General features: G+C 38.9%; 1 protein-coding gene across 2 annotated transcripts in view; it reads left to right on the top strand.

Moving 5' to 3' along the window:
* The window catches only part of KLHL1 (kelch like family member 1), a 267,087-nt gene that overhangs the window by 60,320 nt on the left and 183,801 nt on the right, over window positions 1-22,966 (top strand). For both annotated transcript variants that reach the window (XM_075422821.1, XM_075422810.1), the window contains exon 2: window positions 9,225-9,407. In XM_075422821.1, coding sequence (XP_075278936.1) covers window positions 9,225-9,407 — 183 coding nt within the window. The remainder of the gene's footprint in view (window positions 1-9,224; window positions 9,408-22,966) is intronic.

Raw genomic sequence — 22,966 nt, 5'->3', positions numbered from 1 at the left:
TAAGTATTTTTATATCAAGATCACTTACAAATACTTAATACTTACAATAATTATAGAATTATAATTACAATTGTGAAAATAAACATGCAGTTTTTATTGCTGGCAGAAAGGATCTGAAGAAAGAATACCTTTAAATTGCCATCTGTCGATCATTAAAATCTGAAAGAATATGTGAACTAGTCCTGTCCTTATACATCAAGTGTCTCAAGAGCTGTTAAAATGAGATCTGACATTCTTAAATTAAAAACACAAAACAAAATAAAATAAAATTTAAAAGACCAAATTGAATAAACTATCATATGCAAAAACTAAGTGAAGTCAGTTCTGCAAAACTGCTTTTGACTAAAAACTTGTTTTCTTGGGAATTTTCATAACTTGAGCAAAAGAGTTGCTAACAACTTTTTGACTGGAAAGGTTATATAAAATAGATATTCTGTCAGTAATGACACTTTTCATTTTACCTAGCAGAATAGATACACTGGAAAGTAAACCTCCCGATTAGCAGCACAGTCCTGTTATTTTTTGATGGAGAACTTCTCAAGTTCTTCTCAAGTTCTTCTCAAGTTTTCAGCAAGGCTTTCGACACAGTCTCCCATGATATCCTCCTAGGGAAGCTGAGGAAGTGTGGGCTGGATGAGTGGTCGGTGAAGTGGATAGAGAACTGGCTGAATGGCAGAACTCAGAGGGTTGTCATCAGCGGTGCTGAGTCTAGTTGGAGGCTGGTAACAAGTGGTGTCCCCCAGGGGTCAGTACTGGGCCCAGTCTTGTTTAACTTCTTCATCAACGACCTGGATGGAGAGTTAGAATGTACCCTCAGCAAGTTTGCTGACGACACCAAACTGGGAGGAGTGGTAGATACACCAGAAGGCTGTGCTGCCGTTCAGCGTGACCTGGATAGGCTGGAAAGCTGGGCAGAGAGGAACCTGATGAGGTTCAACAAAGGCAAATGCAGGGTCCTGCACCTGGGGAGGAACAACCCCATGCACCAGTACAGGCTTGGGGTGGACCTGCTGGAGAGCAGCTCTGTGGAGAGGGACCTGGGCGTCCTGGTGGACGACAGGTTAACCATGAGCCAGCAGTGTGCCCTGGTTGCCAAGAAAGCCAATGGCATCCTGGGGTGCATCAAGAAGAGTGTGGCCAGCAGGACGAGGGAGGTTCTCCTTCCTCTCTACACTGCCCTAGTGAGGCCTCATCTAGAGTACTGTGTCCAGTTCTGGGCTCCCCAGTTCAAGAAAGATGAAGAGCTACTGGAGAGAGTCCAGCGGAGGGCTACGAGGATGATAACGGGACTGGAACATCTCCCCTACGAGGAGAGGTTGAGGGAGCTGGTCTTGTTCAGCCTGAAGAAGAGAAGGCTGCGAGGGGACCTTATAAATGCTTACAAACATCTGAAGGGTGGGTGTCAGGAGGATAAGGCCAAGCTCTTTTCAGTGGTGCCCAGTGACAGGACAAGGGGCAATGGGCACAAACTGAGGCACAGGAAGTTCCGTCTGAACATGAGGAAGAACTTCTTCCCTCTGAGGGTGACGGAGCACTGGAACAGGCTGCCCAGGGAGGTTGTGGAGTCTCCTTCTCTGGAGATATTCAAGACCCGCCTGGACAAGGTCCTGTGCAGCTTGCTGTAGGTGACCCTGCTTCGGCAGGAGGGTTGGACTAGATGACCCACAGAGGTCCCTTCCAACCCCTACTATTCTGTGATTCTGTGATTCTATATCAGAATACTTTTATCTATTAAATCTTCACAAAAATGTAATATATAAGGTTTTTCATAAGTGGATATAATTAAAACAAAGCTTTCCTTAAAGATAAATATTTTGGTATGTCTTTTAAGACAGTTTATAGATATAATGTAAAACAATGATATCAAAATGAAACTTTCTAACCTTGTCAAACAAGAGCATTACAATGCTGCATATTTCTGTCTATAGGGGAAAAATCCCCGCCATCCCATCCCCACCTCCAACCCTTGGTTTAATTTAAAAAAATAATTTACCTATATTTAAATTTTCTGCAAATAATATTTTATGATATTTTAATATTTTTTCCAAAGTTTAATATTTGTGTCTGCTCAATCTCAATCTTTATTTGAAATTCCAGTTTTTGACTGTCAGTCAGGACTGTGTTGAACTGTTTAGTGCATTTAGTTGTTCGTCTATGGAAGAGCATTTAAATTGCTGAGAGCTTGAAGTATTGGAGAGAGAAGCTGAAAGCAAAATTGACAGAAGGCAGAGCACAATATTGGTAGGCAGGTACTGGAAGTACTAGCAAGGGGTAAGCAAAAGCTTGGGTAATTTTTAAGACTGGACATAAATGACTGTGGAGGAAGAAAAGAAGAAATAGGAAAAATCTGAAGTAATTGTTTAGAAGACTGTAGAGGATAAAAGGTGAAAAAATGAGAAGAGGTAATCATTTGAACAGAACACGTAAAAGAAAAAAACACACTCGTGAACAGTTGAAGTGGTTCTAAGAGCATAGGACATAGGACAAAATTATGTCATTAATAACAGTAATAAATTATGAAAAAATGGGGGAAGACTGAAGGGAAGATAAAACATTTGTCATTAATTTAACTGAATTCAGTAATTAGTGTCTTGTAAAAACATGAGATTTTTCAGTAGTTTTTCATTAATTTAATTGGTTTTCTTTAACCTTTTTTTTTTGTCAAAAAAACCCAAAATAAGAAATTTAAGAAGGGATTGAATGACTAAAACTCAAGTGTTTCAGGTGGCTATGGAATCTTTATGTGTTTTGGTTTCTCAGCACTGAAAATAGAAAAGTCTGTGGCTTAGGTTAGATAATAAACTGGTGAAGGGTGATAGATAAGAAAAATTCCAACTGAAAGTATTTTAAAATGAGTCAAAACAAAAGTCTTGCTTTGTGTGGTTTATTAGTAACCTGGAAAAATCACGGTGTGAACAAACTCTTCCTGCGCTAACCATACTTCTACTTTCTTTTCATCAGCTGCTGAACAAGAAAAATATTTCTTCTCTATAGAAGCAGTTGAGTATAGCACAGTGGTCCCTTCTTACTGTGATTCTGTGGTTCTGAAGGGCTGCTCAATTAGTCTGGGGTCACATGATAAACTGATACTAATATTTTGTTTATTGAGGCTGGTAATATCCTTAAGATACACAGATACACAGAACAACAGTGGAATCAAGCATATTTCTGCTAGGCACACAGATGTCCTAATGACTGAATTTTGCTTTATGATGTCCAAAGAATAAGTTACATTACAAGTACTTTGATCCCCAAATTACATTTAAGAGGAAACACCATTGTAAATTATATGTTATGCAGATTTGTCTATGGAATGAGAACAACATTTACTATGTCCAGCTCTGGAGCTCTCAGCACAAAAAGGACATGGACCTGTTGGAGTGGGTCCAGAGGAGGGCCACAGAAATGATCCGAGGGCTGGAGCACGCCTCCTATGAAGAAAGGCTGAGAGAGTTGGGGTTGTTCAGCCTGAAGAAGAGAATGCTTTGGGGAGACCTTATTGCAGCCTTTCACTACTTCAAGGGGGCTTAGAAGAAAGATAGGGAAAAATTTATTACCTAGGCCTGTTGAGATAAGACAAGGAGTAATGGTTTTAAACTGAGGGAGAGTAGGTTTAGACTGGTTATAAAGAAGAAAATTTTTACAATGAGGATGGTGAAACACTGGCACAGGTTGCCCAGAACGGTAGTAGATACTACATCCCTGGAAACCTTCAAGGCCAGATTGGATGGGGCTCTGAGCAGCGCGGTCTAGTTGAAGATGTCCCTGCTCGTTGCAGGGGGGTTGGACTAGGTGGCCTTTAAAGGTCCCTTGTAACCCATACTATTCTGTGACTCTGATTGTATGATTCTATGGACACATTTATAATCTGCACTGAACTCCATTTAAAAATATTTATTTTTTTGCATAGAAAAGGAATGTCTAAGACAGTAATGATGCATCTCTGAGCTGCACTGATGTAACTAAAAATTCGTATTTGATACTATTGATACTATTTTTTAATCTGGCACTTCTACCTAACTGTATCTTTTATAAAAGAAATTTATAGCAACCTGCTGAAACTCTGGGTTTAGTTGCAGATATAATCGCTGGTAGCAACATGAAAAGCGTACCTTTTGATCACAAACAGAACTTCAGCCCTGCGCTTGCTGTAGAAAAATGGTTTAAAGTCTTTGTAAAACTCTCTCTCTTGCATTTTTGTAAGTGATTGCTAATGAAAGCCATGACTTTTGACAGTCCATCTCAATTTGATGAGTGCAATTCCACAAGTTATTGATTTTCTAGCATTCAATGAGCAATTTTCAGAGAACAAATTGTGTGAAGACTTTTTCACTCTTAACATATGGAATATTTCTTAGAAGTTTTTGCAAGTTATAAAAAGCAAAACATATTTCTTGTATTGAAGAACCGGACATATTTTGTTTTTTTGACTTCATATTTTAGATATGTGCCCAGTAATACACACTAAATTCCATTGGAGTAGTTTTGGATAAGTTTGCACGATCAATCCTGCATAAGTGAGAACTGAAAAAAAATTAAACCAGCAGGATTTGCTATTCCAGTAACAATGAAATTATATGACATTTTCTGATTATAGAGTTCTTTATTTGAGGCCAGGGCTTCAGCAGAAGGTATGAGAAATATATTCAATTGAGTATTTAAATTACCTACATGCTCTATAAAGTACTCTGCTTTATACAGTGATACAATTTTGCTTTTTTCTGAACCTCCATGACTATAATTTCCAGAATGGAGACCATTTCTTAATCTAAGCCTCTGTTTACTCAGAGAAATGCAGCGTAGTATATGAATTCTCTCACCTCTTATTTCCAAGTACTTCCTTTTGGAACTTTTTCAGGTTATGGTTTTAACTACTGATGTTTGCTTTTGCTGTTTTCAAACCTTTGCAGCTCAGGACTGGCAGTTTTTCTCATTACTTCACCATTTCCTGACAAGAAAAATACAGGTAGCTAAATTTGTGTGTGAGATCCCTTCTTTTCCTAACATTTTCTCTTTAACTCCAGACAGAAAGCAGAAAGCTTACATTACTGTAAGCTAAGGGTTTTCATTTCTCTGTTCCTTATGTTACAGCTTATTTGTGTGTAGAGTCAGTGAGCAAAAATCAGGTCTGAGTAGTGTGTTCTTACTGTTCGTAAGAGTGAACAACTGTTCAAAGTACAGGAGACGGCCAATTAAATATCTACATGATAGTAGGGTACTAACTGGTCTACCCGAAAATATCTTCTGAGGATTAATCGAGACCTTTGGCCAGTGCCTTCTCTTTCTTACTTATAGTGGGCTACCAGAAGTACTTACTTAAAAGACTGTTAAATTGAGGGAAGAATCCATACAGCAAACTTTACTGGGACTTTACTGATGTTTTACCTGTTTATTCACAAAAGTTAGGAGCAGGTAAAAGGTGATCAGAGAATAACACCCTTGTTCAAATCAAAGTGCTTTTTCTAGGAAAAGAGGAGCATTGTGGAGTCAGATGTTGTAGATCCTCAGTGTTAAGCTTTTATTTATATTTACACTGTTTTGAGATCCCTAAAGACTCAAAGGCTGAATTTTCTTACCAACACTTTTGGGATCTTCTTACAACATTTCTATTTTGAGGACAGCATGGTGTTCTTAACTGCAAATTACTCTGTACAAAGTTGCTGGGGTGGATATTTTTCCTTTTTTTAATGTAACATGCACTCTGGTTTACCATTTCATAAAGAAACATTTGAGATTATTGGTTATTTAGAATGGTGATATTTTTTCTGAACCTTTTAATTTTCTCATCCTGTAGTATCACCCTTCAGTATCATTGTCATAATTTTATAAAAGGGTTGATTTCCTTATTTCTGTACTGTTAACTAAGTCATTTAAAGATAAAAAAGTGTTCTAGTCTGAACAACCCGTGAGCGTTTGAAATTCTCAGAGTAAATTCAGGTTTTGCACTTGCCAACTAAGAAAGATTATGAAAAAAGCCCATCTGAAGTCTGTCCTATTCACTAAGTATATGATTTTGAGGTACACAAGTGCTAAAAAGGGTTTTGAAAGACTCAGGGAATCATGAGGTGAATTTGTGCTGGAGTTCCTGCAGAATGCACTTGACAAGCATCTCACTGCATATGTGGTTCAGATTGCTTGCACCTAAAGAAAAACAATATATGCAAGCAGAAAATGTTATTTTCATTTTGCTAATTTGTCCTAAGTACCTGAACTTTCGTGAACTGGTGGAAAATAACTGGTGTTTGCTGGCTGAAGCTCTTTTAGCTATTTCTTATTTTACCAAGCTGCTGACGGAATTTATGGCATCGATTATGCGGACAGAGCATTTGTAATGAAAACGAGGTTGCACCTGAAAGGGAGAAGGAGCAGACTTTTTATCTGGGCCTTCTTAGAAAATAAATAAAAGATTAACTTACTGTATTCTACTGAGCTTGTTACTTGCTGGCTTTCGGGATAATGATTTAAAATGTGCTGGGCCTTCAGGGCTTGTGTTTGAGTAGTCGTTTAATGACTTGCAAAGTGACAGCTATACTGATGAGCTTGAGAGTGGAAAGCGTTGCTTATAAATGGCAAGCAGGAAAGAGGGCAAAATTTGTGGCAAACACTGTCTAGTCATTCAAGAACAAAATAGACTAAGCTCATTTCAACCCAGTCTGACTTTATAGGACTGGCACAAATTCAGTCAGGATACTTCTCTGTTTCTGACCTGAAAAGTGCAGCACGTTTTGAATAGCCAAGAAGAGGCAGAATTAGTACCTTATCTGTTCAAATGTAAACTGACTGAGACTGAAGTTCTGAATTAACAAACAATATGAACCCATTCAGACCTGCTCATTCCTGTTACTTTTCTTTCTCGGAATTGCTGCTGTTGTCACTTTCGAATTCCCTGGAGGAAGCGAAGAAATGTGTCTGTTTAACTCTAGCAACCTTATTTATTAGGCACTGATTTATTTCCTGTAAATTACTTGTCATTTGAATTCTTCAGTAATAAAACTGAAGAAGTCTGTGTAGGACTACAATCAAACTGAGAGAAAAAAAAATAAAGGATAAACTGAAATATCTACTCACTACCCATACTAATGAGCTTAGCTGCATCATTACAGTTCTACATGAAAGTAGTTGTTGATCTTCCAAAGATATGAAAATAAACTTAGACTTCTGATCAACATGGTTGGCAGTCCAGGTTGGATAGGAACACAAAAACTGATTATGTCACTCAGAATGTATATGATTATTTTATACTTTAGGAGGATTTGCAAGAGGTATCTAACATAAACTACCTGATTGTATAACAGGATTGGCTATAATAGAATTAAGGAAATATTTCTTTCTAAATCGCCAATTCATAGCTGTTTCTGTTGAGGAATTATGGTTAATAACATTATGCCAGTTCAATTTCCTATAGACAGGCTCATAGATATTGTAACCCTATCAGCATACAAATGGCAATGTTGATTAATTTAAACCAGCTGGTGGTTTCTCAGCATCCAATTTAACATTATGCAGGTGAAGTTACTGTGGGTAATAATTTTAAAAGACAACTCATTCTAGTAAGTTAGTACCTGTATATGGCACAGAATAGATGGTGGGGTGAGACACAAAGGTAACTGAGTTGGTTCTCTGCAAAATTATTTGCAGGCAACCTTCAATTATGCAGGCTTCCAGCTACTTTAAAGGAATGCTGTGAAGCCTAGCAATTACTGTAACAGAAACATGGATCAGCTTTTCTTCCTCTCCTCTGTGGACCCCTGTACAATGACTGCAGGAGCCTATGTGGAACACTTTTGGACAAAACTAATTCAAAAGTAAATTATTAGAATATGTTAAAAGAAAATACTATTTTTCTGAACTATATTATAGACTACCAAGAGTTAATAAAAATATATTTTTTATTTCTTTAAGACAACAGTATTTCATTTTAATAGCTAATTTTTTATTATTGTTATCTTCATGCACTTTTTATTTTTTTCCAGTACCAGGAGTGCAGATTGTGTTATCTTACAGGTCTGTTAATATCAGTCTTATATATGCTACCTACTGAATTCAATCCTTACTGTTGTATTATTACTGTACATTATCAAAAATACTTACGTAACTCAGAATACATATAAAATGAGATTGGTTTGAATTAACAGGTAATATAGTTTGATATGCTGGACTAAAATATATCCTCTAATGCTTTTCTACTGATCATGTAAGCTGTTTTGTATATATCTACTTGAAGTAAAAAACATAATCAGCTTCATCTAGGAAATTCTTCATTTTTAGCACCACAATATATATAAAATCTTATGGCTTTCATATGAAACAGTCTTAATACATATTTGTAAAAGAAGAGGGTATTGCATGTGTCATGAATTATTTGGAAGCACTAGCATTAGTTTCCTTAAGGGCTAGTAGTTGCTGACACATTTTCCTATTTTCCAGTAAAGGTCTGAAGCAGAAATATGAAACTGAATAAATCTGAACTAAGAATATATGGCTGTATATATTTAAAAAATATTTGCATTTTTCTCCTGTTTCAATTTTTTTGTCCTGATTTTTTGAATTTTAGGCATCATTATCTTTGTAGGCTAAATTCAATTCTTATTAATGAGCCTTTTGGTTAAAAAGTAGGTATGTAATTTATCATTGTGGAAATGTTCATAACTCACTACGAATTAAGTCAATTAGAGTTTTATTTTTATTTCCTAGGTGGAGTAAAATGAATGTGAATTTGAAGAAGTGAACTAGAGTAGGCACTCTTAGAATCAGTGGAAAGATAGGATTGGTTTTCTCCATTATTTGTTTATTTTAGGTGTTCATATCAGTATTTAAGAAAAATAAATATTTTGTTTAATTCTGTAAAATAATTTTTCTCTAAAATGTTCCAAATATTAAAGAACCCAATCATAGTTTAATAATGAAGACATAGCTGTACTATTAATCTTAACATGAATATACTGAATTTCTATTTGTTGCTCATATTTATATTTTTAATAACTTTATCAAAAAAGAAAGAAACTTATTACTTCTGTGTCTGTGCTAAAGAAAATAATTTCAGTGTTAGAGGACTTACAACTTTAGTTGTCCCATCCAATACAATAAGATTTTTCATCTTATACTTCTAGTCATGAGAAATGGGAATGATGCATTGATTACTTACATCAGATTCTAGAAGCCTGTGATGAAGTCTAGACACTTGTCATATCTTATCAACGTGGAGTTTCTCTTGTGGTTTACAGACTGTCAGCAGGCAGCCATCCATTGCCACCCCACTGCGACCTGGATTCATGTAGCTCTGAGGAATTCTACCAGGCTGTTCACCATGCGGAGCAAACCTTCAGGAAGATGGAGAGCTACCTGAAGCAACAGCAGCTCTGTGATGTTATCCTGATTGCTGGGAATCGCAAGATACCTGCACATAGGTAGGACATAAGCATAAGATATTGAAACTACAAAAGTAAATGTTTTCGGTATGCGTATCTCTTAGAACAGTATTTACTGTGGCCGCTTATGCCTGCTTCGCTCTTGCTTTAAACACCACAAACGCAAGTGGCTGCAAAAGATGGTATTTGAAGACTGGGCCTTGGAAGGTGGGTTTTTTTGTACAGATTTCAAAAGTTCAAGTAGTACTCAGCTAGCAAACTTTTTATCATGAGCATGCCAAAATTTCTCCCTGCCGTGATGCTGTTCATATGTGAGGAAAATGGAAATTTCTGGAACATGATGCTATACAGCTACACTGAACACAGCGCCGTTTTTAGCTTAAGATGCTGATACTCTGATAAGTCTGTCATACAGAGTCTCTCAGACAGTTATGGTAGAATAATACTGAACACTGTCTTTCCGTGAACTGTTCCTTTGAATGAACTGAAAAATATCTTAATTACTTTTAATGATAATAACGATTATAAAAATTCTAATAACAATAAAATTTTTAAAATTCTATAAAATTATCTGTTATTAAAGCAGCCAGTATATATGAAACTATGCTTGGTTTTGGATTGTATTTAGAACTTAAAATAGTTATTTTTTATTATCATTTTGGTCTTAGCTGGTCATAGCCTTTGATTTAGTGCATGCAAATGGAAATCCATACCTAGAGTTTAGATTAAGATGCAGAGAATACTTTTGAGTTTTCAGGTTAGCAGGCCTTTTTGCAGTTGAACTCTGTATAAGGCTGCAAACTAAGGGTGACCTGTTCCCTGCTTGTGTCCTGGTTTCTCTGCTGAGGTGCTAAATTCAGAACAGGTCTATGGCTTCACAGCAGGAAAGCCAAAAAACAGCCAATGTGTTTCTGAACTCATAAATTAACTTGCTGGTGTAGAGGAATACTGTAAGATCATCTTGACAACTTGGACCTTACAAAGTTCCTTCTGCCCCAAGTGAAAATGGATGCAGAGACTATTCTGTTTTACAGAAAAGTTGGATATTCTATATTCCAACTACCATAGCAATAATTAAAGAAAAAGTATAATATGCAAGAGTGCAAAGCCAAAGCTATTGTTCAAATACTAAAAAGTAAAACCAGACAGAAACTTTCATTAAAATATTTAAATTTCCCCAATAATTGTAATAAATGAGAAAATAACTCAATTTAACAAGCAGTAACAGTCAGATTGATCTGGGCAGTTTGCAGCACACGTGAAACAGTCCACCTGGTTTCAGACGAGCAGCTGCAATAAACATAGAAATCTTTCCCTTCTTCTTTCAACATTTTTTATTCTTAAGACTTTGTTTCTACTCTCCTATATTCTAAGAGCTGCCATTCTTACTGTTCCTTCCTTGCCTTCATATACTTAGATTCCCAGATGCCATCTAAGTCCCCAGTAATTTCTACCCACTGACTTGGCAACTGGCACAACTCCCGTCTTCCAGGCTTTTTGCCACCATTAAATGTGTTATGCATCTGGCACTTTATGCACCCCTGGTAGTTGTGGTCTGCTGCCATTTCTATCTAAAATGCTAGGATCTTTCCTTTAAGGGTATATCAAGTACAGAGGCAATAATATTAAACATCAGACCTTCTGTTCATCTGCATTTACATTGTTCCACAGTTGCAAGATTTGCCTTAAGGTGCCTTCCACCAAAAAAACCTGCAGGGATGATAACCTAAGGCCTTCTAATTTGTGTCCAATTTTTCATCCCTATACATTACTGAAATCAAATAAAAATATTTTTCAGAAATAATGAGAATTTTGTTATTGCTTCTCGACAGTTACTTGGCCTATTTTTACTTTTCACATTTTTCAACACAGATGAGGTAAAAAAAAATAAATTAGATGTCTAATTCTACATTCTTAAACTAACAGATGAAATACTTATTAGATACATAGAAATATTCCACAACTGGTATCACTTGCCCTGTTTAATATGGATGATCTAAAATATACGTTTTTATACCAGTATATTCTTTGCCTATTTTGAGTATTTTGGTAAACTTCATAGTTTGTAGAGGAGACAGAGGACACTGTAAGGGTTCTGTATTAGCTTAGTTCATTCTCCCCAATATTTTTACGACAACAGTTCATATTTGTATACCCACAGTTCAGTAGTAAATTTAATTTCACATTTGTCATATCAATTCCACAGCATATCTAAATCCTCCTGAAGCTGGAAAAATACCTTAATAAGAAGAGTGACCATGAAATACTAGCCAAAATCTAGTTTAGATTTTCTAATAAACCTTCAGACAACTTTACATTTGATTTTCTACTTCTCTGTGATCTGCAGTCAAAAGGACAAATCTCAAAGAACTGGCAATACTAGCTGTTGAATTACGTAGAAATGAAAAGATTATGTTCTGAATAAACTAGAATTTTGTGCAACAAGATAAAAATCAAGGTTGATCTGAATTTTCTGGGTGGTTTTTTTAGTAGTGTTTATTCTGTGTTGTTTTAGACAGATGTGACTGGACAAGCACAGATAAAGATGTTTGTGTTTACTGTGGCCATTACAAACCTAAAATATAACTTAATTTGGAAGAGACCTTCTAGAATCTGATTCAACTCCCCCTGATCAAAGCAGGGTGAAGTCCAAGTTTAGATTAGGCCATTGAGGGTCATACCCAGTTAGTATTTAAATATCACCACTTGTGGAGGTTCCTTGCTTGGCAGCCTGTTCCAGTTTTTGAGTATTCTCACTGTTTAGTGATCCAGCATTTGGCTGCAAGGCAAATTTGCTCCATGATCTTCTTGGTGAAGCAAACCAGTCTATAGTTACTCACATCTTCCTGCTTGAGGATGGACATGGAAATTGACTTTTCCAGTCTTCAAAAACCTCCTGCAGTTCTCATAATCTCTTAAAGACAAGAGAGAGTGGCCTTTCAGTGACATTGTTGAGCTCACTCAACCATTGATCCTTGCAAATATCCTCTCTGGCCCCAAGGACTCGTGTGTGTCGTATTTGCTTAACTGCAGCCTAAGTACATCTTCCTCTATTTGAGTGATACCCCACAGATCCTGCCAATAGGCACGGAGACCTGGGAGGCCTTAAAGCAGTCCATACTGAAAAAAAAATAATAAAATAGACTGAGCCAAAGAAAACTTTATTGAGCAGTGGACAAACATTTTCCATAGCCTTCCTTTTACTCCCAAAGTAATTACAGAAACCTTATTTCCCATCATATCCCTTGCTAACTGCACCCGTACTTTGGGCCTCCCTACATCCATTTTTGCATGCTGGGGTAATGTCTCTGTACTTCTCCCAGGTCATTTATTGCTGCTTTCAACTTCCATGTACTCACTTCTTGCATTTGACTTCAATCAGGAGTCACTTTTGACATCCAGGGTTGTAATTTGCTCTTCATTTTACTAACTTCTTTCAGGATCCGTTGCCTTAAATTCCATTGTGTCATGGTCACTGCAGCCAAGTTTGCCATCAGATTTCACTGGTCCCTTTTTTTCCAGATTCTTTAGGAGCAGATCCAGCAACTTGCACCTTCTAATTAAATTAGTAAGCTAGATAGTATTTATTTTGTATTCCTGAGAACATATAAAAAGCCTGCTTGCAAAAGGCAATGCATGATAAGTGTTTGTGGTGTTTTTAAATTTGATACTTCATGATAGATTTGGTAGTTTGGTAGAACATTCCCTGTAAAAAGTTTATAAAATCTTATCCTAGATAAAATAAGCCCTCATTTTAAAATCCAATTAAAACACATTATAAGCCATAGCTTACACTGAATATATTACAAATTGATAAATACAAACTACTCAAAAATGATTACCTAAAAATTAATAGTTTTCACATATTTTATCTTCTTTTTAATAGAATAATTTAAGAAAATGCAAATTCTAATTCCCCACTTGAAGGCACCATGCCAAGCTCTCAATCTTATTATAGCTGCTTTTCACTGTTTGGGTGACTCAAACACATTTAAAGTTATCATGTATTTAAGCTTTTTGTTGGCTCCTGAACATTGTGTTTGTGTTATGTAATGTTCCACTAAACAGGTTACCAAATGAAGGAACAGGAAAAGGAAGAACAAACCAACACAGTGTTGTAATGATGAACAAGCAACTAAAAAGCGTACTGAGGAGATGCTATCTGGAGATGCATGCTATATATATTTTTTTCTCATTTTCTGTACCTCTCATTTTGAATATAATCTCTTTAAGACAAGAAACATATTGTAATTTTACAGTGCCTGGAATAGAAAGATCTCAAGGCACTGCTGTTATAAAACAAATAAATGAACAAAGCCATCCCACAGTAATTGATACTTCCTTCTTCTGTCCAGGTTACAATCAGCCAAATGTGGTTGTATCTAGAAATCTAACTACTCTAGCAGTTAGTAAATGTCACCTGAAACACAAAAACATGGAAGTAAATATTCAGAACTATAGTGACATGATCAAAGCACCATTTATTTCCAAGTTAAAAGAGAATTCTGAATCAAGCAATAATCCCGTGGGTCAACATGAAATTAAAAATAGGTATTTGCCACAAAAGATTTGGTTGTTTTGAATGAAAGCAAATCACTTGAATTGCACTGTCTTTAAATACAGGACTTAAATTACTATTTTGTACAGGTGATGAATAAACATCAAAAATGCTGCAAAGAAAACAGCCAAAGTCAGTGCAAATGATAGATAAACCTTAAAGATTTGCTCTGGAGAGTTCAATAAAACTTCAAGCCAGAACAGCGTAAATGTTATAGGCATTAACTCAGATTAAGGTTTAAGTGATAAGTTAGATTTTGACTAGGAGTGTGCACAAGGCAATACAGGAACTCAGTGCTGGAGTTAAAAAATAAAAAAAAAGAACAGTGATATAAGCATAGAATTTAGGTAGCACTATTCAATAAATACAAAAAGCTCTCATATGACAGCGACTGAATTGCAATAAACTGGAAAATTCAGTACAAACAGAAAATGCAAAAAATATAGGAGGTGAGTTGCATCCTCAATTTGCAATTCTGGCTTTCATTGGATTTGGTGAGAACCCGACTGTGAATGAAAAGAAACCAAGATATATACTTTTGTTGTTGTTTTAATGTTGACAAGTATAGTTGAGTTTATAATGAGAAACCTGAGTTCTTTAATGGCTGTTTTCACTTAATATCAAAGAAACATAGGCATTTGTGTTCTTTCCGATGCTGAAGATAAGTGTCAGGGGGGATTCTTACTGTGGTGGAAAAGGTAGGACAGAATGAGTAGAAAATTACCACTTACATACAAAACAAAGAAATTCTTTGGTATGGCTACTCAAATCTTTCTAAAAGAAAGCTTGTTTAGCCTGAGCTTGGCTTGTTTAACCTGAAGAAGGCTGAGAAGGGACCTTAAGGGTGGGGGTCAAGAGGACGAGACCAGACTCTTTTCAGTGATGCACAGTGACAGGACAAGGGGCAATGGGCACAAACTGAAGCATAGGAAGTTCCACCTGAACATGAGGAAGAACTTCTTCCCTCTGAGGGTGACAGAACACTGGAACAGGTTGCCCAGGGAGGTTGTGGAGTCTCCTTCTCTGGAGATATTCAGTACCCACCTGGACAAGGTCCTGTTCAACCTGCTCTAGATGACCCTGCTTTGGCAGGGGGGTTGGACTAGATGATCCATAAAGGTCCCTTCCAACCCCTACCGTTCTGTGATTCTGTGAAGTGTTTGGATGAGAACTGAAAAATTTTTTTCAACACAAAATACAGATTTTTCATCAAAAATACTGAAATTCAGTTGAAGCCCTTTTAGGATGCTCAGCTCTAAAGTAGTACAACTTTTATTTGCTATCATCCTGCATTGGGTTTGCGTGGCAAGATTTTGGTAGCGGGGGGGCTACAGGGGTGGTTTCTGTGAGAAGCTGCAAGAAGCTTCCCCCCTGTCCAATAGGTCCAATGCCAACTGGCACCAAGATGGAAGTCCCGCTGGCCAGGACCGAGCCAATCAGCAATGGTGGTAGCACCTCTGCAACAAACGTATTCAAGAATGGGGGGAAAAGCTGCTGCACAACAGTGTGCATAGTGAGACTATGTGAGAGAAACAATTCTGCAGACACCAAGGTCAGTGAAGAAGGAGGGGAAGGAGGTGCACTAGATGCCAGAGCAGAGATTTCACTGCAGCCCGTGGAGAAGACCATGGTGAGGCAGGCTGTCCCCTTGCAGCCCATGGAGGTTAACAGTGGAGCAGATATCCACCTGCAGCCCACAGAGGACCCCATGCCAGAGCAGATGGATGTGCCCAAAGGAGGCTGTGACCCCGTGGAGAGTCCATGGTGTTATGTGAGCAACAGAGACAATGCATGATGAACTGACCACAACCCCCATTCCCTGTCCCCCCGTGGTGTTTGGAGGGAGGAGGCAGAGAAAACTGGGACTGAAGTTGAGCCTGGGAAGAAGGAGAGGGAGGAGGAAGGTGTTTTTAAGATTTGCTTTTATTTCTCATTATTCTACTCTGATCTGATGGGCAATAAATTTAAGTAATTTCCCCAAATCAAGTCTGTTTTGCTGGTGATGGTAACTAGTGAGTGACCTCCCTGTACTTACCTCAATCCATGAGCCTTTTAGTTTTCTTCTTCTTCCGCTGTGCAGCTGAGGAGGGGGATTGATAGAGTGGCTTGGTGGGCACTCGGCTTTCAGCCAGGGTCAACCCACCACACATCCTGATAAATTTAATAAAACTCTTTCAACAAACTGTAATTTATGTTCCACATTTTCAGTTCTCTAAGGAGAGGAGATATCTTTTTCAATGTATTTTTGGTGCTGCTATGGAAAGGTGAAGTTTAAGAAAAAAGCCACTATCAATGGAGAAAGTTAAGATGAAAGGAGAGATGAAAGGATAAAGAGCCAGGCAGAGAAGGAAAGACAGTTTAAAGGTAGGGGGTGAAAGAAGCAGAATGCACAATATACAGTGTTAAGACTCAACTTGTTTTCTTGTATTGCTTAGTACATATGCTGGTGAAAAGCATACAATATAAACAGTACAGCTGCCCTGTGTTCATTCCTGGATATCTGTAGATAGGGTTTGAGGAACTTCTCGATTCAAACATTGGATCTAAACTATGGTATTTAACACAACCTACTGTCCACGAGTTTTAAAATACATGATTTAAGTAATGTGGTTGGGACAGAAGAAGAACAACAAAAAATATTCCTACTCTCAGAGGGAATGCAGCAAGGCAATTTAGATAAGTTTTTAATATTAAACTTGATATATAAATTGTGTTATTTTGGTTTTGTGTTTTTGTTTTTTTTTAAGAAGGAGTAGTAGATAAAAACTATTTCCTGACACTGAGAATGGGATTAATATTTTCAAAGGAATTTCTGTGGTCTCGACAAGGAAGTCTTCTGGTTTTATTTGTACTTCCTTTCAGACATAAAAGATCTTAAGTTCACACAATTGAGTGTGTACTTGTTAAAGATTTTGCACATGCAGATATGGACCTTGAGTTTTGAAGATAATTTCTGAGAATTTTAAGTTGGTTATCCAGTTTTGGTTTTCTTATGGCCATGTGTCTAACCTCATTGTAATCAATGGAGATCTGTAGCTTAAGTTACCTAACCACCTGAGTCTGATTGTGATGTGTTGACCTTGGTGGATGCCAGATGCCCACCAAGCCACTCTGTCAGTCCCCCTCCTCAGCTGCACAAAGGGAGAAAAGAAGATGGAAATGTTCGAGGGTCAATATAAGGACAGGGAGATTACTCACCTATACAATCACGGGCAAAACAGGCTTGACTGGAGGGAAATTAACTTAATGTAATGCCAGTTAATAACAGAGTAGGACTGTCAGAAAGAAAAACAAAACTGAAAACACCTTCCCCCCACCCCTCCCTTCTTTTCAGGCTCAGCTTAACTCTTGACTCTTCTACCTGCTCCCTCTGAACGGCACGTGGGGATGGGACATGGGGGTTGTGGTCAGTTCATCACACATTATCTCTGCTGCTCCCTCCTCCTCACACTCTTTCCCTGCTCCAGCACAATATCTCTCCCACAGGAGACAGTCCTTCACTAACTTCTTGTTGTGGGTTTGCGTGGCAAGGTTTTGGTAGTGAGGGGGCTATAGAGGTGGCTTCTGTGAGAAGCCCCATGTCTGACAGAGCCAATGGCAGCTGGCTCCAAGATGGAGGGGACCTGGCATTCTTCCAGGCTTAACCATGACACTTTTCCAGCATGGGTCTTTCCCACAGGCTGTAGTTCTTTATGAACTGCTTCAGTGTGGGTCCTTTCCACCACGTGCAGTCCTTCAGGAATGGACTGTTCCAGCATGGGCCCCCTGTGGACCACAGCTCTTTTCAGGAGCCTTGTCCAGCATTGGCTCTTCATGGGCTGCAACTTCCTTCAGGACATATCAACCTGCTGCCACATGGGATCCTCCAGAGATTGCAGGGTGGATATCTGCTCCAGCATGGTCTTCTAAGGGCTATAGGGGGACAACCAACTTCAGCATGGACTGAATCTCTGCTCCGGTATGCCTGGAGTACCTCCTCCTTCTTCTCTCGCCTTGGTGTCTGCAGACCTGTTTCTCTTGTATTTTCTCATTCCTCTCTTACAGCTGCTGTTGCACAGCATTTCTTACCCTTTCTTAAATATGCTCAAAGAGTTATAGTAACTGGAGTTACATCTGGATGGTGGACAGTCACCAGCGGGGTTCCCCAGGCCTCAATTTTAGGGCTAGTGCTCTTTAATGTTTTTATAAATCATCTGGATGCAGGAATCAAATGTACATTAAATAAGTTTGCTGAAGATACTAAGTCAGGAGGAGTTGTGGACTCTCTCGAGGGTAGAGGGGCCTTACAGAGAGATCTTGATAGACTGAAGAGCTGGGCAGTCTCCAACTGTATGAAATTTAACAAGAGCAAATGCCAGATTCTCCGTCTCAAATGGGGCAATCTAGGTTATACATACAAACTGGGGTTCGAGAGGCTGGAGAGCAGCCTCACAGAAAGAGATCTGGGGGTTTGGGTTGGTGGCATTTTGAGTATGAGTCAACAGTGTGCCTTGGCAGCCAAAAGGGCCAAGTGTGTCCTGGGGTGCATCAAACACAGCATAGCTAGCTGCTTGAGGGAGGTGATTGTCTCACTCTGCTCTGCACTGCTGCAGCCTGACCTCGAGTACTGTGTGCAGTTTTGGGTGCCTCAACATAAGGACATCAAACAACAGTGGGGCAGCGGAGAGGGGGCTGCTGATCTCTCTCTGGTGACCGGTGATAAGGCATGGGGAAATAGAATGAAGCTGAGTCAGAGAAAGTTTAGACTGGACATGAGAAAAAGGCTCTTCACCAAGAGGGTGGTCAGCCACTGGAACAGGCTCCCCAGGGAAGTGGTCACAACACCAAGCCTGTCAGAGTTCAAGGAGCATATGGACGATGCTCTTAGTCATATAGTTTAGTTTTAGGTAGCCCTGCAAGGAACAGGGAGTTGGACTCAATGATCCATATGGGTATCTTCCAACTTGACATATTCTATGATTCTGTTAAACCAGAATATTAATGCTATTACTTTATGGAGTGGAAGTAGGTGCAGTAACTGAAATGGACTTTGAAGAGTGAAAGAAACAAGCATGAGACGTCTTAGGAAGAAAGTAAAAAGCAATGTTCAGCTGCCTAGTCTCTCCTGAGATGCTTTGGAGTACCCTGCTTGGCTTTCATCTTATGGTCTAGAAGAGTGCAAGGTTTTCAAAGGTCTGAACCAAGCCTATGCTTATGAACTAGATACTCCAAAATTTCTGAAACTGGCACTTAACATCTATGTTTGGGGGATTGATTCTCCTTTCAAACTGAACGGTTAAAAAAAAAAAAGTAGAGGAGGCTAAATGATGTAGAATATAAAAATAAAACAAGCAAACAAACAAAATCAGATAGAAGATAGTATGACAAAGAAGACCACAAAATAACTTGGGTCAGCAGAACCTCACAGCCCACCATCAACAAAGGGGTTGAAGATCACACACAAAGATGTGACCAAACTGAGCTCTGTGGAGGAATGAGTTGTGAAGATAAGTTAATAATGATGCTTTATTTTACCATTTTATACAAAAAAGTTCTAGAATAAAAGAAAAGGATGATGAATAGACCTTAAAAAAATTAGATACTTTAGCAGTTGCTTATTCGAATGTCTTCACAGATCTGTCTTTGTGCTTTCATCAGACCTAATCTCTGTGTTTCTGACATTTCTAATAGTTCAAAGGAGCTAAATTTGAACTTTTCCTTCTCCTGCACACTTTTTTCCCCTTTTCCTTGTGGAGTTACAGTGAATGAATAAAATCATTAAGCCCACAAATAGATCACAGTTGATTGTGTTGTCTTTCTACATTCAAATATGTATGCTATATGTGTTTTTTCATGTGGAGAAAAATACTGAGCTCTTCTTTGTTTTTGCATCATAATGGCTCTTCATCAGTCTTCATCAGCTCTTATCTTCATCACTGTGACATTTTGCTTCTTCTGCCCATTCCAAATGTTGAGAAGTTACTGACCACTTCTTTACCCAATAAATATGAATTTCTAATGGGTTAATGAGCTTATCTGATGCTGCTAAATTATTAGTAAGTTGATTGCACTATGATAATCGTTATGATTGGATGTTAAATCTCAAATTAGCTCCAAGATTATCTCCTGTTTGTTAGCTGCGCAGAAACAACTTTCATTTACAAAGACTGGGAAAATAATAAGCAATATATAGAATTTTGCAACATGACTTTTGGCAGATTTTTAATTTCCTTTTTCTCTGTAAAATATGTATTTTTTCAGTTTGACAGAAATGTCAAGGTGTACATATATACATACACACACACACTCATATACATGCATCAGTGGAATGATTCAAACAAAGCATATTTCTGAGAAGTCAGATGAATACATGTTACTATTAAGACTTAGTTGCTTTTGTGTACCATTGAGATGACTGATACGTAATCTGAGCTTTTTGTCACTACTAATCTCGGAATCACAGAATCACAGAATGTTAGGGATTGGAAGGTGCCTCTGAAACTCATCTAGTCCAACCCCCATGCTAAAGCAAGTTCACCTAGAGCAGGCTGCACAGGACCTTGTCCAGGTGAGTTTTTAATATCTTCAGAGAAGGAGATTTCACAACTACTCTGGGCAGCCTGCTCCAGTTCTCCGTCACCCTCAGAGGGAAGAAGTTCTTCCTCGTGTTCAGGTGGAACTTCCTATGCTTGAGTTTGTGACTCTTGCCCCTTGTCCTGTCACAGGGCACCACTGAAAAGAGTCTGGTCCCATCCTCTTGACACCCACCCTTGAGATATTTGTAGGCATTTGTAAGGTCCCCTCTCAGCCTTCTCTTCTTCAGGCTAAACAAGCCCAGCTCCCTCAGCCTTTCCTCATAGGACAGATGTTCCAGTCCCCTCATCATCCTTGTAGCCCTCTGCTGCACTGTCCCCAGTAGCTCCTCATCTTTCTTGAACTGGGGAGCCCAGAACTGGACATAGTACTGCGGATGGGGCTTCACTAGGGCAGAGCAGAGGGGAAGGAGAACCTCCCTTGACCTGCTGGCCACACTCTTCTTGATGCACCCCAGGATTCCATTGGCCTTCTTGGCAGCCAGGGCACACTGCTGGCTCATGGTTAACCTGTCGTCCACCAGGACACCCAAGTCCCTCTCCGCAGAGCTGCCCTCCAGCAGGTCAGCCCTTAGCCTGTACTGGTGCATTGGGTTATTCCTCCCCATGTGCAGGACCCTACACTTGCCCTTGTTGATCTTCATCAGGTTCCTCTCTGCCCAGCTCTCCAGCCTGTCCAGGTCTTGCTGAATGGCAGCACAACCTTCCAGTGTATCAACCACTCCTCCCAGTTTAGTGTCATAGTCAGCAAACTTGCTGAGGGTACATTCCATCCCTTCATCCGGGCTCATTGATGAGTAAGCTCAACAAGACTGGGCCAAGTACTGACCCCTGGGGAACACTGCTAGCTACAGGCCTCCAACTAGACTCTGCGCTGCTGATGACAACCCTCTGAGCTCTGCCATTCAGGCAGTTCTCAATTCACCTCACCGATCACTCATTCAGCCCACACTTCCTCATCTTCCCTAGGAGGATGTTCTGGGAGACAGTGTCAAAACCTTTGCTGAAGTCGAGGTAGACAACATCCACTGCTCTCCCCTCATCTACCCAGCCAGTCATGCCATCACAGAGGGCTATCAGATTGGTCAAGCATGATTTCCTCTTGGTGAATCCTTGCTGACTAGTCCTGATAACCTTCTTTTCTTCCACTTGCTTGATGATGGCCTCCAGGATAAGCTGCTCCATCACCTTTCCCGGGATGGAGGTGAGGCTGACCGGCCTGTAGTTCCCTGAGTCCTCCTTCTTGGCCTTTTTCAAGACTGGAGTGACACTGGCTTCTCTCCAGTCCTCGGGCACCTCTCCTGTTCTCAAGGACCTTTCAAAGATTATGGAGAGGGATCTATTATTGGGATACATAGTGTCTTCAACGAAAGTAATTCTGTATAGTTAGAACTGACATTTCATTGGTTTTTCTTTCTAACTATTGTTCAATCTTCAATACCCTCACGGCTTGCAATGGAATAGCATACAGTAGGTATAGCATGTTTTCTTTCCTGCCCTAAGATAGCACATACTTCCTTTGCCTGATGAGTCTGAAAAAGTAAATGATTTCTGCTTTGAAGGAACAAGTAATGACAATGTAGAAAATCGAAGTAGCTGACAGTTTGTTGGCAAGCAAATCTGAGACTGGAAGAACAGTCAGATTCAAGAAGGAGAGGAGCTGTTCATGAGAAAACCAGAGACAATGGGCAGAATAGACAATGATTGGCTGTACATACTCTTCCCAGGCAACAGAAAAGAGCAGCAGATGCTTTATTAGTTCCCAGAATTTTTTTACCAAAGGTAGTTTTTGAGTTTCACATCTTGAAACATAGCCAGCGTAAATACTCATTGGTGAATTGTGTCTCAGGCTCTTCCAAACAGGCGGTGATACCTCCCTGCTATTGAATATATTGTACCTTTCTTGAACATATTGTTGTTCCATAGAGACTGAGTACAATTTTGGTTTAGAGAGGAGGGCAAACAGAATGTGAACCCCATGGAGACTGCAAAACAGCAGGGACATTGTTTTAGCCTAATTGTTATTGTGTTGTCACTTTGGAAATTCCTGAAAATGTCTCCGATCCTCAAATTAGTCAATGGAATTAGAAGTGGCTGCTTTAATCCACAAGAGGAGGGAAAACAGTCTATGAACAGTGTCTGTTGGTACAAACTAAAGGTAAAACTTGGAAAATATAAGTGGTCAACGGAATATTTTTGTTCCCTTACTAGAGACAAGACACACAATGTGATTAGAGAATCTTGTTAGAATTTTACAGACAAGAATTATTTATGATTTATCTCCTTGCTTTCTTTGCATCCTTACAAATTCAGAAGCTGGAGGCAGTCATAGCAGTAACAAGCCCAAATTAACATTTCAGTGTCCTGACTGCAAAGGAAGAAAGGTAAATGGCAAAGAATTCTAGATCTCACATGCTGACTAGATGACAAATGAGGTAGAAGGAACATATGGTGGCAAATTCTTCAAC

This window comes from Opisthocomus hoazin, chromosome 1, assembly GCF_030867145.1.
Source record: "Opisthocomus hoazin isolate bOpiHoa1 chromosome 1, bOpiHoa1.hap1, whole genome shotgun sequence".
NCBI lineage: Eukaryota > Metazoa > Chordata > Aves > Opisthocomiformes > Opisthocomidae > Opisthocomus > Opisthocomus hoazin.
Note: the sequence above shows the minus strand (reverse complement) of the source record. Positions and strands in the feature narration are given on the sequence as shown.